At 45.0% G+C, this 18596-nt stretch overlaps 1 protein-coding gene and 1 long non-coding RNA gene across 3 annotated transcripts in view; one reads left to right on the forward strand and one right to left on the reverse strand.

Annotated features, from left to right (window-relative positions):
* Window positions 1–10239, reverse strand: part of PM20D1 (peptidase M20 domain containing 1) — a 30218-nt gene extending 19979 nt beyond the window's left edge. For both annotated transcript variants that reach the window (XM_048496945.1, XM_048496946.1), the window contains exons 1-5: window positions 10026–10239; window positions 7148–7234; window positions 4292–4527; window positions 2049–2135; window positions 1199–1332 (exon numbers count right to left, since the gene is read on the reverse strand). In XM_048496945.1, the coding sequence (XP_048352902.1) occupies window positions 1199–1332; window positions 2049–2135; window positions 4292–4527; window positions 7148–7234; window positions 10026–10239 (758 nt within the window). The remainder of the gene's footprint in view (window positions 1–1198; window positions 1333–2048; window positions 2136–4291; window positions 4528–7147; window positions 7235–10025) is intronic.
* A 115-nt stretch (window positions 10240–10354) lies between these two features.
* Window positions 10355–18596, forward strand: part of LOC125432871 — a 31254-nt gene continuing 23012 nt past the window's right edge. The window contains exon 1 of the long non-coding RNA XR_007244561.1: window positions 10355–10441. This is a non-coding gene — a long non-coding RNA (uncharacterized LOC125432871). The remainder of the gene's footprint in view (window positions 10442–18596) is intronic.

The following is an 18596-nucleotide window of genomic DNA, read 5'->3' on the forward strand; positions in this document are numbered from 1 at the left end:
ATGTCTGTTACTTCCTTTTCTGCAAAGCATCTCTAAGAAGCCTTTTAGTGCCATACAAATCTTTGCCCACCATTCCCGTCACATAATATTAGGTTGTCAACTGCTTGGAGAAAAAAAAAGTCCTATCCCTTGAACAGATGTTATTTCCCAGGTAATCTTATTTATTTGCACACCATTAAAGTCTTCCTGAGGTCTAACACAGCCCAGCTCCCAGCCTTCTTTTTGGGATAAGGCTGTGCTCTGCATAACACAGCAGTAATGCTAAACCAGGAGCTCAAGGTTTTAGGGGGCCGTTGAAATAATCTGGCCAGGTATTCATATCTCTAAGGTTAAAGAGGTCCATTTCCAGATATTAAGCCTCTGTTAAAGAGACAGGATATTTTTCTCCAGGCAACCGTAGCACCCAGCTATTATAACATCTCATCTGTTGTATGTGTGTGTTAAGTGCCGTTAAGTTGCTTTCGACTTATGGTGACCCTAGGAATTTATAACCTCCAAAACATGTTACCTTTAAAAGTGTAGCTCAGGTTCTCTAAATTGAGGACAGTGGCTTTCTTGCTTGAGTCAACCAATCAGATGTTGGGCCTTCCCCTTTTCCTGCTGCCTTCAACTTTTCCTATCATTATTGTCTTTTCCAGTGACTTTTGTCTTCTCATAATGAGACCAAAGTTCAATAGCCTCAGGTTGGTCATTGCAAATACCCCCTGGACATATCTTGCTTAAGGTCAGTGGTGATGATGCCAGACCCCCCGCCCCTGAACTTTTTGATGCCAAACCTGGTGCCTACCAAGTCCAATGGGGCCACAGGCATTCCCTTTATAGGAGTACCTGCCAGCCAGCTGATGAATAACTGTTGGGTTTTTAACAGTTGGTCATTTGACAATCAACTGTCAGGGGTCAAAGCCCTTAGAGAAGAAAAGGGAGTAGTAGAGGATAGATTACTCTGAGGCCACTATTGGCTTGACCATGTTTCCATAGGGCTTCTGGGTAGAGTGTGGGCAACGGTTGAGAAGGATGCACTAGCTCTGGCTGCCATCACAGAAAGGACCAGAGCCATAGGGTTGTAGTCCCATGTTCCAGAGAATTTTTTGTTTGTTTGTTACATAGCTTTGAAGAAACCTGTTTGTTTGCCTAGACCAGCAGAGAGGCTCTTATAGCAGTAGTAATCACAGGTAAATGTTCATCCTTCCATACTTACATAGCTGCAGGTTTCTTTAATCCAGTTATGATCCCATCTAAAATGAAACTTCCCTCATCAAGCAAGAAAGAAAGTTGCACTCCTCTGGATTCCAGCTCAGCCACAATCTTCGCTGCTCCTTTTCCACCACCCACCTGCCAAATCCATAACAATATTATCTTTGCAAATCAAGCCATTTGCCGACAATGCTAGTCCAGGCAGCAGCAATGAGATTGGGCATGAGTACAGGACAAAAACAGGAACCCCCTACAAGAGACATCAAGTGATTTGTTCTGTCCCAAACACTGAAATCTGCGGCTAAACAAACTATGCATTATTTCATTTGTAACAACAATATTTTCTGAATCCTGCTATAATCCTGCACTCAGAGGCATACTGAGAACCAAAAGTGAACCAGCTACTATACTAGAACATATTCATTTCTGCAAGTGCAACAGCTGGTCCCACTCCAGTAGCATAAGGAAAAGTAATACAATACACCAATCTATCTCTAACCATGAATTCATAGGCTCATTGTTCATTATGCCGCTTTCTCTAACGAAGTATTTGCTACACTAACTTGCATAAGAACTTATTGGTTTACAGCTGCTCAGCAAAACCCATATTTCCATGCTGCTGAGAGCTGATCAGCAAATAAGCATCTAATTCTGCAATATATGAAAGATAACCTCAAGGCAGCACACAATCTTAGAGAATCTTCAAGTAAAGGAGTAGCAAGTGGACCTACTCAAGTTTATTAACAATGCAGGCCACTGGATTCCAACATGGAGTCTACTGTTTCAGCCTTTGGTGGAAAATAAATCTAACTACATAGATACATAAAGGAAAAATAATTGACATAACAGAATACCTCTTCATCATGCCCAAGGCCAATATAGAAAGACCTGCGAGGCCTATACTTTCGTCTCAGTAAGAATTCTAGAGCCTGCAGAATCCCCTGAGGAGCAGAAACAAAATGTTCAATACTATATCATTTTGCATCATGAGTGGAGAACATACCCCCATACTTTGAGCAACAAAACTAACTAGAAAGGGAGTGGGGAGAGGATTTCAGCTCAGCAGTTGAACATCTGTTTGGCATGCAGACAGTGCCAGGTTTAACCCCCAGCATCTCCTGCTAAAGTGCTCAGGAGCAGGTGATGTGAAAGACCTCTGTCTGAGACCCTGGAGAACTGCTGCCAGTCAGAATAGACAATACCATTCTTGATGGACCAATGGTCTGATTCAGTATAAGGCAGATTCATGAGGTCATGGCCCATTATACATGGAATGCTTACCCTGGGGCTCTTAGCTGCACAGTGGTCTCCTCATGTTTCTCTGTTTGGTCTCCTCATGTTTCTCTGTAGTGTGGTCTCCTCATGTTTCTCTGTTTACACATGAGGAGGCATCCACTGCCTGACCTGCAGCTGCTTGCTGAAGACTCAGTGGGAGTTCTTCGTTTCCTGATTTTCTTAACTCTACCCATCAACTCCCTCTTAAAGGCACAGATCTCATCACACCTGGTAGCTGCAAGATAAAGGGTTTTGCTAAAGCCCTTTAAATTGCAGTTATATCAATATAATTTTCCAAAATCCACCCTCCCAGCCAAAGAAAGAGGCAAAGCAGTTCCCTGGATCACACACTACTGAAGAAGGGGACAACATGCTAGAGCTGATATTCACTCCCCCTCCCTTCTCCACACACTCACTCTCTCTCTCTCTCTCTCTCACACACACACACACACACACACACACACACACACTCTCTCTCACTCTCTCTCTCTCTCTCTCACACACACACACACACACACTCTCTCTCTCTCTCTCTCTCACACACTCTCTCACTCTCACTCTCTCTTGCTGCTGCTGAGGCTTGTTTTAAAACAGAGGCTTGTTTAAAATAAAGTTTTAGAAAGCCCTGTCAATCATCAGGGAGGGTGGAAGCAGTGCGGGGGAGGTGCAGTGGAGGCAAAGAGAGACCCTCATTGTACTTTTCCTTGATATATCAATATGAGCATTTGGAGAAGTAGGAAGCAGCCAGCAACATGAATGGGGGGGGGATGGGGGGAAGGCGTAGACAGCAGTGTGAAGGAGTGGGAAGGATAGAACACATCTGCAGAAGCAACCTTCCTGCAACAGACATTCGCCCCCATTGCGCACAAACCCACCTTGTGCATAATCGGCTGATGTGTCCAAAGCACAGTTCATACACACAGAGTTTAATACACTTCAAACCGAATAAGGGCTGATTTAAATGTGATGAAGGGAAGGCACAAGAATCTACCTGTGTGACTTTCCAAAGAATTCTGCCCCTAGAAAGCAATTATGTCTGCTTAATTACTAGTGTGCCACAGATTAGTAACCTGAGCAGGTGTTGTACTGGCATGCTAAGTGAGAACACAATTCAGATGGGGTGGGGTGCGCTGTGGCAGCTGGAGACAGTGTAGCAATGGCAGTACTGCATCACATCCGCAGGGGCCATGGGCAGGATGAAAAGGAGGGAAAATTTAAACGCCTCTGGCCACCTGGATTGCCCCATTGAACAAACAGGCTTATGCCAAACCTATGTATGGTATAAGTCCGGGAGGCCAGGGAGTGGCATTCCCAAGCTGGAACAGTGGGAATGCCCTGCCTCCCCCACCCCCTGGCCGGCATCTAATTGGACACTAGAATTGCTCTGCAGTGACCCCAACTTCTGGGTTTCATTGCAATGGAGCTGAGGGGCGCCCAGCTACTGCCTTTGCCCTCTCTGCCAGTGGGGGAACCCCTTGTGCTAGTGAAGCAGGCAAATGCATCAGCGCTGCCCTCTGCCCATTCGCCGCCGCCCCCCACCCCCCAGGCATTGGGATCGGGCTGCCTATGCGTGTTTCAAGAAATCAGTAAAGTGTAGCAAAATACAGTCAGAAAATGTTTAACAAAGTAATTTCTAAAGTGAATAAAACAGTCTTCAGCTACAAAAATGTACTGAATGTTTCTATTTGCCCTTAATCTCTTTTCATTCTTATGTACAAATAGCAGAAGATAAATTCTTCTTCTTCTGGTATCTCCAAATTTTGTCATTAACTCACAATTTTTTTTGCATATCTCCAAAATGAGGAATAATGTCAAAACTTACTATAACAGAATTTTTGTTATCCAGCGTTCCCCGTCCGTAGATAAACCCATCACGTTCTTCAGCGGAGAAAGGGTCATCAACATCCCATCCTAGTGGGGAAGCTGGAACCACATCTATGTGGGCAAGGAGCATGTAGGGTTGCAGCTGCGGCTCAGAGCCCTGGATAGTGAATAAGTGGCTATATTCCCCAATAACTTCATGTTGAATGAATGTGGCAGAAAACACTGCAGGAAAGACTTTAGGAAGAACCAAGACAAGATGAAACGAAATTGGACATGATTGCTCCTGATTTGAAATTAAAACACTGTATAAACACATCTCTGATGGAATTAGTGAAAATACCATGAAACTTCCAAGCTAATCTGGCCTGGAGGGCCCATTTCAAGAACACTCATAACAGGGCCTTAGTCACAACAAAGGCCAAAATACCTTTCTTACAGCGAAGGTGGACACTGTCCCTGCTGTTATCTTGGTTTTTAATGTAAAAGTACGGTAGGTGGTAAGCTTCTCTACGGAGTATGGACTGTGGAGAGACAATACATTCCCCTTTGCCATTATCTTTGCAGTGGATCACATGCCAAGCTGTGTGGCTAATGTCTCTTTAGGGGTGAAACGAGGCTTGCAATGTCAGCATAGGTCAGGGCTTTTGGTTTTTGGCTGAAAACTGTATTTGGCACAGAAGCTAATGGATGCCTCTGTCTATTAAAATCTTGTACTTACACTATTCCGTGGAGGAAACTAAGAGACAATAGACTCCAGCTGCTGTGTTCTTGCAGTAATGAGCAGAAGATACTAAAGAGCAACCAAAATGATTGGGGGCTAGAACAACTATCCTGCAAGGAGCAGTTAAAATGCTTAGGAATGTTCAGCTTTAAAAAAGGAAGGTTCAGGGAGACATGATAGAGGTCTATAAAATTACGCACAGTGTGGAGAGAGTGGATGGGGGACCTCAAGCACTGGTTGGTTATTTTAATTGATTATTTTTGTTGTTACTAGTATGACATTGCTCAAGGCCTGTAGGCTAGATGAGCAGCATCATTAAAGCAAAGGAAACACCATGAAAAGTATAGATCAAGGTTTCACAAAGCTTGGTACTTTTAAAAGAATTCTGGTTGTTAAGAAGAACAAGGAAATGAATAACCTACAGCTCTCTCACCGTGCACTCTAGATGGGGGGAGGGGGGATGGAAGGGTTGTGGAAATGGTGCAAGGGTGTGTTGATTCAAGGGCCCTGTACATCACTGCAAGGAGTAAACAGGCAGTGGCAAGGGCACTGAAGAAGCTGCCACTGCAGGCAGCTCCTCTACAACAGGAGCCTGCACGAGCATTCCAGGGCATTTCCGCGGGGGAGCGGGGAGCTGACTTTAGTCGGCTTCCTGTGGCCCTTAGGCCCAAGAACACCCCCTTTTGCTGGCATAGGCTTACGCCAATTAAGAGTATGGTGCAGCCCATTATGCTGCATAGGGGGTTTCATGGTGGCCAAGGATTTCTGCAGCTTTTCATGCTTCCCGCACTGTCCGAAACCCCTTTAGACGTGATGCGGCTGCACCATGGAGGCGCATCCCCTGTTGCCACAAAACTACCCACCCCACAGTAGATTGCACTGAAAAAGTGATGATACATATTTTGAAGCATGAAAACTTCTGCAAAGACAGTGCTGCTGTCTTCTCTCCTGATACAAAACTCAATGTACAGCTACAAATATTGATAGATTTTTTATTGTGTAATATTACAAATGCATCTCACTCTTTGTTAAAAAATACTCAGCCATATTACCTATCAGACCATTACTGAGTAAACAGTAAAATTAACAAGATTTAAAATAGCTGGGGCCAAAACAATGCTAAACTAATACAATTTTCTGAACAACATAACTGAAAATCATATCTAGTAGTTCATACATTTATAGGCTACTTCAATCTAGTTTGGATGAAACAATCAATACTTTGCTATTGGGTTTATATCCTCCTCACCCTCCTTCCCCCCCGGCATGATCCAATTTGCTTACTAACTGAGGCAAACCACACATTGTCATTAGATTTAAATTGGCAAAATATGTTTCATGTTTGACTTCTACAGGGTTTTGCCTGTACTAGGAAGGAAAGGAGGAAATCAGAAGATGACAAGGAAAGGAAAGGAGAACAGGAACAATCCCAATCCTCCAAGCCACGAAATCTCAGCAAACCTTACTGAACACCCCTGCACTGCTGACCAATATCTCTGGCTTGAAAGTGGGGTTGAGGAGGAGGGATAACGGCCAGTGGTGGGATTCAAATAATTTAACAACCGGTTCCGGTGGTGGGAATTCAAATAATTTAACAACTCGTTGTTTACAAGCACCATTTTAACAACCGGTTCTGCTGAAGTGGTGTGAACCTGCTGAATCACACCACTGATAATGGCTCTCTCTTGGTAAGAATGCAAGTTCTCAGATGAATTGAAATCTGAACCTAAGACTTCCAGGCTCATTGTTCACACTTTTAGTTACCACTCAAAATGGCCATAACTGTTCACAGTGTTACTGTGGATCCAAGACTTTAAGTGCTGCACCATCAATAGTGACCCAACAGAAATTGTTGCAATGCAGACAGATCTACAAACTAGTTTGAGAATAAAAGGTTTTGGGGTAGTTTATAAGCTTAATCACACAGTGATTAATTTGATCTCAGATGTCTTCTTTTCTAACATCCCATGGTAGCTTCAGTTAGTTAAGCTGCACTTGCTTCCATTTTTTATACATGTGGTATTTCAGTTTCACTGACAAAAGGAATGACAAATCCAAACCATTTTTAAAATAAAATTTCTATGAAGAAAATTCCCACCTCTCCTTTAAAAGCAGCAAAGTAGATTAAAGTACCTTTACGAATATAAGGCTCGAACTCTGCCAGGGCTGTTGTATTCTGGTCGTCTGGAGCAAAAGAAACTGTTTGCAACCTGATGGCACCTTGCAACATACAAGAAAATATTTTACCATTTTTACAGCATAATGAGTTGAAAACATAGAGCCGACAGAACCTATTATCAATAAATTGACCAGTATCATCTCCAAGATGTCAGTTTCCATGGTCATTTTGAACACCAGTTATTTTCTGTAGTCTGTTGCATCTCTCAGTGACATTAATGGCCCCACATTAAAATATATGCAGTTGGTGCATCAAATGCTGAGCAAGATCTCCAGACTTCATCAGACATAATGTATCTGGCGGATCACATAGCACAAATCCAAGGTGAGTACATATCTTACTTAGAAGCTAATCCAGTAATGGAATTGAGCCTGTATGATTCTACCACAACATTAGGAAACTATATATAAAGTTATTCTACAGAAAGGAAAGTAATTTATATGAAGATTTTTAAAAAATTAAACAGTAGTTCAGAAGCAGCAGGCATTCGTGGAGTGAATAACGGTGAAATTCTTCTCGGACAGGTTATGTTATGCTGTGATATCAATGAAACCAGATCTGAGCAAGCAGAAAATAAGAAGATCTAATCAATTCAGATTGACAAGGCCTAAAGGCTAAAGTCACTAAAATGCAGGCTATATTTTTCTCCCTGGTATCACCAGAACTGCTTCTTTACACAGAAGTAGAGACAGAAACATTTATCGGTACTTATCAGCTGATTTCATCTTTGCATTTGTGACTTGGCAAACCAATCATACCTATAATTACTGGGCACTGTAAATTTCATATCCACAGCTCAACCAATTAAGCTCCCCCCTCCCACCGCAAGTTTCTGAAATAGAGGAGGTTCAGGATCTAGATATCCAGAACTATAGAATGCCATTTTATAATTTATAACATGCCTAACATTACAAGTACTGTGCAAAAATATTCCTGCAGACATGGTTTACACTATAATAGATACAGCAAAAGGAAGAAAGTATGGTTGAGGGGAAAGGAAAATTACTGCACAGACTTTATATTGATGATCAAATGATGTGATAGGAAAACCTGCTTACAGTTTTCATCCTCTGAAGATGCCACAGCCACAGATGCAGGCAAAGCATGAGGAGAAAATACTACTGGAACACGGCCATACAACTGGGAAAAACCACAACTTCCTAGGGATTCTGGAAGTGAAAGCCTTCAACAATGCAGAGCAGTGGTTCCTGACATGTGACCTGGGGACCCCTAGTGGCCACACAGGTTATTGCAAGGGGCACACAAAGCCATCCAGCGGGCCTATCAGCTGGTTTCCTTGGCCCCTCCCACACTGCTGCCAGTCTGGGAAGATCCAGAGCTGCATCTGACATCTGCCAGCAGCTTCACCAGAATATGACATCTCTGTCTCAACCACCTCAGTTTAGGCTTGTAACGAGGTGGAGAGGCTGCCCCCTCCATACAACTCATCAGATGAAATGAGTTCTGCTTAAGTAAAGAAAACTTATGCTGGAATACATGTTGTTACTTGTTAAGGTGTTGCTGGACTTTTCATTTATTTTATCACCTAGATTCTCATCTGTTGTGGAAAAGACCTTTAGATCAATAACTGTGGCAGAGACCTGACAGCACATCAAGAGACAAGGTTCCCCTTCTTCCAACCCAAATGCCATTGCTAGAACCATGGTGGTGGTGGTGGTGGTGGGGACGTCCCTTGATCATGCGTGGATCTGTTGTGTCAGGCCAGAAAAATAAAATTTGGTCAAGATCATCGTAATCATTAGCTAATATACTTATAGAGTGACCATTAGTTGAATTCATTTCATAGTAGCCTTATTGACAGCAGAAGGGCTCTTTCTTTACAAAACCTTAGCTCTATATTATTAATTATATATTGAACCAAAGATCCCTTCTTCTTTCACAAGGGAACAAATTCTTTAATCGCATCCCAGCAAGCCACCTGGGTGCTTGCTGAAGTTTGTAAACAGAGATAACAAACAGGATTTACCACAGTCCCATTGTAAAATGCAACCTCACTAACAGAATGTGGGGAAAAAACTTATTTGACTTAAAAATCCTATCAAGGACATGGGTTCCCTCCCCCCTTTTTTTCTCAGAGGACCATTTGAGAGTAAACCCAAAACAATGAACACAAAACTTCCCAGGCAAGATTTTAAAAAATTAGTATTCAGTTAGGGCTGTCCGACTCTCGAATGTGGAAATAACAGAGACCGTAGGAAAGTCCTAAAGCAGTTTATTTCTTACAACGCGTAGAGTAACAATAGAAAGCTGGATCTAAGCTAGAGAGCTTAGATCCAGGAACTATATCCTTCAACCCCCCCCCCCCCCCATTTCACCCCACACCAAATGTCCCTTACAGTTTCTACAACATTTGCACTACAGAGCTTCAAAGAATCTGGGAACCGTTCACACTTCTTGCAGATGAGCTGGCGCCAGGAGGTTGCCAGGAAGGGAAGAGGAAAACAGGAAAGCATTTACAGGAAAACATTTGCAATTCTTGCACAGCAAGGCATCCGGGCACTGACAGGCTTGGTCCTGACAAGGGCAACTGAATAATAATTATAAAGGGGACTGTGAACACTTTTAAGGTACTTATTGTTATAACCAACATATCTGGATTTCTGCATCATGGAGAAGATCTTGGAAAGTTCACGATTCTTTCCCTTCTCCCTCTTCACGCGAGTTCCACCCACTTTGGACAGGTCAATAGTGAACCTGAGCTGCACTTTAAACCGGGCAAAAACTCCCATAGAAAAGCCCCGAGGCTGCGGCGCCGGTGTCAGACTGCAGGGGGCGTCGAGGGGCTGAGCCACTCCTACCCCCTCTGGTTACCTTTCAGCGCCTCCTTAAGCTCCTGTCGCTCCAAGGGGGTGAAGTTAGCTTCGATGCGCGGCTCGCCCATCCGCGCCCAAATGTCGGATGGCGCAGGAGACTTCATGGAATAAGTTCGAGCGAGCACCACGATCAGTAGGACGGCGGCCACCCCGAACAGCACCAACAGACCAGCGCACAGTCCCTTACGCAACCAGGGGCTGAGCGCCGCCATTTCGCTCCGCTGTGCTGCTGACTTCGCGCTCTGGCAGCCGCCGCTGGGGGACGAGGAGACAGGCTTCCCTTTCTGCAAATCATTAAAGGAACTGGTTATTCATCACAGGGGAATGGAAGGCTCCGAGGCGCGCCAAGAAGTTCCTTCTGATTTAAATGCGACATGCTGGCTGGCACGGCTGCGCAATCCTGCGCACTTGGAAGTAAGTTACGCGGAGTGACTTGGGACTTACTTCCAAGTAAATATGGACACGTGGGTGCATCCCATTGATGCCAAACAGAGACGGTGCCTTAAGCAGTTTTTGAACGTCACAAAATCCTCCACATGATGTAGCGTGACTCGAGACCAGTCAACAATCTGCTGTTTTACACGCCCTTGCCTGATTTACATTCCAATTCCCACTCTTCTCCTCCTGGAAGAGAAGCAGGATTTTAATGGTGTGAATTATCTTTGCACTGCTAGTCCAGCTGATTCTTCCTGTTAGGGTTGCCAACTTTGGGCTGGGAAATTCCTGGAGGGTTGGGAATGGAGCCTGGGGGAGGGATCTCCATGGAGTATAATGCCATAGAGTCCACTCTCTAAAGCAGCTGTTTTCTCTAGGGAAGCTGATGTCTATCGTCTGGAGATCAGTTGTAATTCCAGAAGAAATGCAGGCTCGACTGGGAGGCCAGCAACCTTACTTCCTTTCCAGTGCAATGTTCCTGGTCTGTTACTTATGAGTGATACAGCTACAGTTGCCACAGTTGCTTTAAAAATCATTTGAACTATAACGCCACTAATAAGTAGCCTATTTTCTCAACCTATTGTTTGAGAAGAGGAGTTTTGGGTGGGTGGAGGATATCTTGCTTCCTGGGAATTAGATGCAAATTCAGTGGATTTGCTATTTAATAGCAGTGGGTTGGGGGAGCAGTGGTACAAGGCCCTCACAACGGACTCTTTTTTGGTAAAGCCATTAGAGCAGTGATAGCGAACCTTTTTGAGACCGAGTGCCCAAACTGCAACTCAAAACCCATTTATGTATCGCAAAGTGCCAATACAGCAATTTAACCTGAATACTGAAGTTTTTGTTTAGAAAAAACAACTCATACATTACCATCTTTTGTCTTAAAAGATAAACACAATGACAGAGCTTTCAATGATATAAACAACTTTATATCAACAACTTTTATGATTCGCTCCCTAATTTCTACCTTTATGGAAACTTCAAGGAAATTTTTCAGAAATCAGCCCCGCCTATTCCTAACAACAGGTTCCAGGCATGTTTGTGGAATGTTGTCAATGCCCAGATGAAGTTAATTGCTGTGCAGTAAATAAATGCATATGTTATTATCAAATTGCAGACGTGGGGAATGGAAATAATTATGCACATGTGACCTGCTCTAGTGATTTTGTGGCCCCTCTGAAAGATGATCAAATCCCCTTTGCCATCACAGCAAAGTAAGGGAATTTCTGCAAAGGGCAACCTAGCCATAGAAAAGTGTCCCTACATTTTTCCAGGGGAAGGGATGCAATTAAGAACAGCCACTGTTGCACAATATGTGCAGTTACCAACCTCCAGGTAATGGCTAGAGATCTCCTGGGATTACATCGGATCTCCAGGTGACAGAGATCAGTTCACACTTGGAGAAAATGGTTTTTTGGAAAGTGGCCTCTTTGCCAGGATACTCCACTTAAGTCCCCACCTGCTCCAAACCCTGCCCCTGAGGCTCCATTCTCCAAATCTCTCCAGGTATTTTCCAACCTGGGGCTGGCAACCATAAAACACAGTGGGCAAATGCGTAAACACTAAACTGGTTCCTTTTCTCTGGGCTTTCACACACACATGCTTTTATTTGTGGTGTTTTATGTTTTGGAAAAAGCCAAACCAACAGGTGTGTAGAAGTCTCCGTTTGTTCTCAAGTGGAGTTTGGAGTGAACTTTCTTGCTCAACAAGGTAGATATGAATCCAGACTTCAGCAGTTTTCCACTGCAGACCTTTTAAAAAAATCACCCACCCTCCAGCAATCTTAATTAAACCCCAACAACTGCTATCTAGCAGAAAGTTTCAAAAGTACTTTCTCTGCCTATTTCCTGTTATTGTTTTATTTTCTCTCACTTGTACCTTCTACTTACAATAAAGCTGGGTTTTGTCTAGCAAGTCACAATGTAAAGCATTTTGTAATTTTGAGCTCCAGCTTTTTTCTCGCTGCCATGAGTGCTTCCTTTAACAAATACCTATATTACGCACTTTTAACTGCTGCAAACTGGTTAACTTTTGTGGAAACATCCAGGGATAGGTTTCTTACATGGGTTACTTGTGCAAAATTGTACTCAACAGATCAATGTATACACAGAAGACATTGGAAGAACAGACAAACGCACTGATCAGTCTCCTCCCACACTGCTGCTTAAGGTATCCAAATGTATACACACTTTTATTTCTTTACAAAAACAAGCTTCTTTTTCAAAGACTGAACAATTTTGTAAAAAGGCAGGGAGAGAGAAGAGAAAACGCATGCAGCAAGTAGCACTTGTGAACTTCCTACTATTTTCAACAGAAAACAAAGTGGCTGGGGCTAGTTGTCCAATTAACACACATAAGGATTAAAATCTGAAAGAAAAGTCAATTTTCAAAAAAGACTATTTTCTACACTCTTACTTCAGTGGCCAAATTATTTTCATATCTACTTCAAATCTCAATTCCCTTCAATGTAGCCATACTCAAGGGACTCACCAAGATAATTAGCAATATCCTGCAGAAAGGATACGTTGTACTTAAATGACCAGCCTGGACAGATCAGCAATTGAGTCATAGTTAAAAATGTATTAAAACATCCCTTTTTAAAAAATCAAGCTACACATAAGCATCACTGTGTATAACACAATTACAATTAAAAGCTCTGTATACTACAGAAATGCACAATACTGCCCTAAGACTGCAGGTGGAATTCAGCCTCAGCAATTCTTTTACAAGTAACCCAAGTACAGTACATTTGACTTCTGCCTCTCATAACACCCCCCACTGCTTCCGCTTCTTCCCCCCACGAGGCTTTCCTCCCTGCTCCCATGGCTACCTCCTTCTCCCCGGAGCGGCAGATCTTTACCCCATCGCTTGCAGAATGTACCGGGCTTCCGCAGGGGAGAAGACGGGCAAAAGCCTCCAAGAGCGCCTGGGTAGAAGACCAAGTCCAGGCAATCTCAACAGAGTCAAGGGCAGGTAAAAAAAGCCGGCGCAGCTGGGGAAAGGAGTGGATTTCGGCAATCGCGTGTCTCCTGCAGCAAGGGCATGCCTGCAAAAGGAACAAAGCGCGCCGCTGACCCCTGCAGAGGAACACCCGGCGCAGGAGCAGAGCCCACTGGCGGCCCCAGCAGTGGCTCACCTAGCGCAAGAATGGAGATTGGCGGCAGCCCCTGCAGGGACGCACAGTACGGAAGGAGAGCTCCGGATGCAGCGTGGCCAAACGGCAGCCCCCTCAGGGGCCACTAAATGAACAGCGACGAGAACTCGCCTCCAGTGAGAGGTAGCCAGCTCACCGATCGGCCCGGGCTTCATGCTTTTGAAAACAGTTACGCCCCATAAACAGCAGCGGCAGAAGAGGGAGGTGTTCCTGAGGCAAGCCGCCTGGGGGAACGCCCCATAAGGCACTGTGGCAGTAAGCCGCCCATAAAGCACCACGCGGGAGGGGAGCACCCTTTCTCAGAGGCCCTTTCTGGCGCCTCTGAGAGACCCGTGCCAGCGCAAGGGGGGAAGGGGGAGGGGGAGAGTGGGGCACTCGCGTGCCCGGCAAGAGGCCTCCGCGTGCCACCTGTGGCACGCGTGCCATAGGTTCGCCATCACGGCATTAGAGTGATATCTCTACTGATGCTGGTGAACACTGGAAGGGGACAGGCCAAAGAGAACAATCCCCTTCTGTGGATGGGAAAATCGAGGAGATGAAAAATGTCTATCCCTCAGTATCCACATGGGTTGCACATTCTGCATGTTGCTAAATGCAGAAAATGAATGCCCAAGTATCACAGATTGTAAAGCAGAACCACTCCAAATGTTTAAAAATGGGGGGGGGGGGGAGGGATATGCTGATATGATTAGTCATGGTAACAGACCTGTGTGTGTGTGTGTGTGTGTGTGTGTGTGTGTTTGTGCATGCTTACAAATACATATTTATGCTGAGGTGGACTTTAGTCCACAAAAGTTTATGCAATAATGAACATTAGACTTTAAGACACCATTTGTGTGTTCGGGTGTTTGCTGTAACTTGCTTAAATTACTGTTTGGAAGTTGTGATCACTAGCAATATGTTACAGTTGTATAACAAAGATTTTAGGAAGCTCTTTCCACTGATTTAGTACGTGCCCAACAAAGAGAATCTTTTCCAATGCACATTTGGACAAAGAAGCAATATGCTTTAGTGCAGCTCTGGAAGCAAATTAGCTCAATCCAATCCTATGCATATTTTCAATGGGTTTACTCTCAGATTAGGTAGGAGTCAATGTGGTGTACAGGACAGTGTCAGACTAGGATCTGAAGAACCTAGGCTTGAATCCCCCCGCTGCCATGGATGCTTGCCTGGTGACCTTTCACCAGGTCACACACTCTCAGCCTAACCTGCTTTACAGGGTTGCTGTGAGAGGAAAATGGTGTAAATTACTAGAGAGAACAGATGCAAATACATAAGTGTTCATCAGATTGATTTAAAAAGCAGATATTGGATAATTACCCCAAATGATGCAAGTAACAACTGTGCAGACTATTTCAGGTCATGAAAAAAGCACAAAGCCAAGTCTTAAACCCCTTTTCCCAGCACCATAGTCCTATTCTGAATTCAAGGTCCGTGAACATACTTTTTAAAAGGGAAAAGGTTTATTTATTTTTTATTATTATTTGATTTAGTACACCGCCCTATCCCCAAAGGGCTCAGGGCGGTGAACAATATAAAAGCATATATAAACATAAACATATAAAAGTTTAAAATTTACATTCTAAAACAGTATCATACGAACCCATATGCAACCCTCCCAAGAAGAATGATGGGTCCCGATGATGTTAGGGACCCTATACAGCAGGGGGGAGGATAGAAGCAGGGCACCCTCAGCGGCTGGCGTCTCTCCGCCAAGGCCCGGTGGAACAATCTCGGGTCTTGCAGGCCTCTCACGGAACTTCCTCCGGGTTATCCCGCGAGGGTCTGGACAGGCTGGTGGTAGAGTGTTCCATTCAGGCAGGGCCAGGAGCTTCATGAAGGCCCTGGCCCGGAGTGCGGGGAGGCCAGCCGCGATCATTGAGGGGCCAGGGATCTCCCAATTGGCCTCTGCTGAGCCGCTTAGGAGAGGCTTCCACTCGTGGACATATGGGGTAATGCGGGTCCCGAAGGTACGAGGGTCCCAGGCCAGCTTAAGGCCCTCTTTAAAGGTCAGCACCCACACCTTGAAGATGATTCGAATTCAACTGGTAAACTTCAATGCAAACGGCGCGAAACATTGGTGGCGGTAAATATGTTCTCGAAAGGCGTTTCTCCTGTGAGCAGCCGGGCCACCGTGATGTTGGACCAGTTTCAACTACCTCCTCCGATCAAACGCGAAGGGAAGGCCCGCGTAGAGCTAGAAGTTACAATAGTCTAGCTCTGCTGGAGGTGACCGGGCTGCATGGATCACAGTGGCTACAGGGTCAGTGTTGGAGAGGAAGGAGCCAGCCGCCCAGGCCTGTCTAAGATGGAAAAACGCAACTCTCGGGTTGTATGGGGCCACCTGGGTTTCCATTGAAAGAGACGTAATCCAGGTGGACCTCCCTTATAAGGTTGCGGATTCGGAGGAGGTCGGGCGCCAATGTGACCCTCCCACACCGCAGCTGGAATTCCCCAATCTCTCCCTCCCCGCCAAGCCAAAGGACTTCTCGCCTTCGATGGATTAAGTTTTAACCTGCTCTAGTTGCAAATCCAACCAGCTTAACCGCCTCCAAACAATGCTGCTGTAGAGCTGCAGGGGCGGTGACGCAAGTTCCCCGCCTCTCCAGTCGACAGAATGAGCTGGAGTGTCATCAGCATACTGATGGCAGAGACCACTGTGAGCTCCAAAGCTCCGCACTAACTGAGCAAGGGGTCGCGATATATAGATAGTTAAATAACAGTGGGATTAAATACAAATGCCCCTGAGGCACACCATAATGAAGCGGGCACCTCTGGGAAGCTTTGTCCCCACACCACACTTGCTGACTCCGCCCCCGGAGGAACGAGACAATCCATTGAAGGACAGTGCCCCGGACCCCGGAAGCGGCCAGGCGGTGGGCCAAAAGGTCGTGGTCGACCATATCAAACGCTTCGGTGAGATCTAACAACACCAGCAGCGCCGATCCGCCTCGGTCAAGTTGCATACGGAGCGTATCTGTGACAGCGGCGCGCACCGTCTCCGTCCCATGCCCAGCACGGAAGCCGGACTGGAAGGGGTCGAAAGCTGATGTTTCATCCAGGAAACCCTGAAGCTGCTCCAACACCACTCTCTCAATTACCTTCCCCAGAAACGAAAGATTCGAGGCGGGGTGGTAATTGGCCAGATCTCCAGGATCTAACGATGGTCTTTTCAAGAGTGGGCGGACCACTGCCTCCTTCAACCCATCTGGAAAGACTCCTTGCTCAAGAGAGTCATTGACGATCTTCAACAGGTGGGGTCGTAACTCCTCCCGGCAAGTTTTAATTAGCCAGGAAGGGCACGGATCCAGAGGACAGGTAGTAGGTCTAACAGCAGCCAAGATCCTGTCAACAGCAGCTTCGGAGAGCAGGGGAAACCGGGCCAAGCAAGGGCCAGAAGATGGTTTGACACGGAGTCTGCAAAGAGCTTCTGGATCACTGTCTTAAGACTAAAGTTGCAGATGAAACCTCTAGAAATGTTTAATTCCATCACTTTTCTACTTTAAAAATCAGTATTTTTCAAACCAGGGGTGGATCTGGGGGAGGACTCTGGGCAGCAGGCAGAGGCTGTGTGGGTGCCCAGTTGCTGCTTGTGCTGCACATAGAACACATGACACTGCTCTGCTTCCTTGGTCCACGCATCTGCCAGGGTGAGAGTAGACTGAGTTGGAGAAAGTGAGGAGAGCCTGATGGTTGAGGGAGGAAAGAGAGGATTGTCTGTTGCGAGGTGGGGAGTGGGGAGAGGTGAGCCTGGGGCCAGTTTTTGTATGCATGATGTGCAGTCAAGTCACTTCCAACTTAAAGCAGCCCTGTGAATTAATGACCTCCCAAATCTCCTGCTTTTAACAGTCTTGCTCAGGTCTTGCAAACAGAGGGAGTCTCCCTCTTTGGATGCTGCCTTCCACTTTTCCTAGCTTTGTTGGCTTTTCTAGTGAGTCTTATCTTCTCATAATGTGACCAAAGTACAATGACCTCAGCCTGATCATTTTAGCTTCTAGGGAGTGGCCCAGCTTGATTTGATCTCTGTGTGTGCATTATGTGCAGTCAGGTCACTTCTGACTTACGGCTACTCTATGAAGGCCTCCAAAACTTCCTGTTTTTAACAGCATCGCGCAGGTATTGCAAACGGAGGGCTGTGCCTTCCTTAATGAAGTCAATCCATCTCATGTTGGTGCTGTTTGGAAGCTGTCTTCCTAGCATTGTTGCCTTTTCCAGTGAGAGGGTATTTCAGAAGTAAACTTGTCTAAAGATCTCATCTACAAGAGCTTTATCACGGATTTATCCGGGGGTCTGTGCAACTGCTGTGGATTCAGGTGTCAGGAATTTGCCTTGGTTATCCAATAAATGCTATAGCTTTTCTTGAATAAAGACTTTTAATCAATTTTCTTTATTTGGTTAGTGGGCTCTCTTCGTTGGAGTTTAAATTTCCCCTGTCATAGTGAGTTCTCTACCATATATCTGTTATTAGAAAACTGACCGTTTGAGCTTGCAGGAGCTCTTGTTTTAGGAGAGTCCACCCTTCACTTGCTCTGCCCCTTTCCAGCATTCATGTCATGAAATGACTCTAATCATGCCTCTGAGTTCATTAAAGTCTGTCTTCCTAACACAGTGGTTCTCAACCTGGGGGTCATGACCCCTTTGGGGGTCGAACGACCCTTTCACAGGGGTTGCCTAAGACCATCAGAAAACGGTCTTTTTGTATTTTATATATACCAATTTTATGGTTGTGGGTCACCACAATATGAGGAACTGTATTAAAGGGTTGCGGCATTAGGAAGGTTGAGAACCACTGTCCTAACATCTAACATGCATGCCTGGCTATGAACTCCTTTTGGCTCCCAACAGCAAAAGGAATTCTAGGAAGAATTAATAGATGATAGATAAGATAATGTAAAAGTGTAATTATTCATTAACAGTTGGTAGAGGTCAGCACAGTCTATTCTGTTTTAAACAGTTGTTGATTATATATGTATATTATAT

Source organism: Sphaerodactylus townsendi, linkage group LG05, assembly GCF_021028975.2.
Source record: "Sphaerodactylus townsendi isolate TG3544 linkage group LG05, MPM_Stown_v2.3, whole genome shotgun sequence".
NCBI lineage: Eukaryota > Metazoa > Chordata > Lepidosauria > Squamata > Sphaerodactylidae > Sphaerodactylus > Sphaerodactylus townsendi.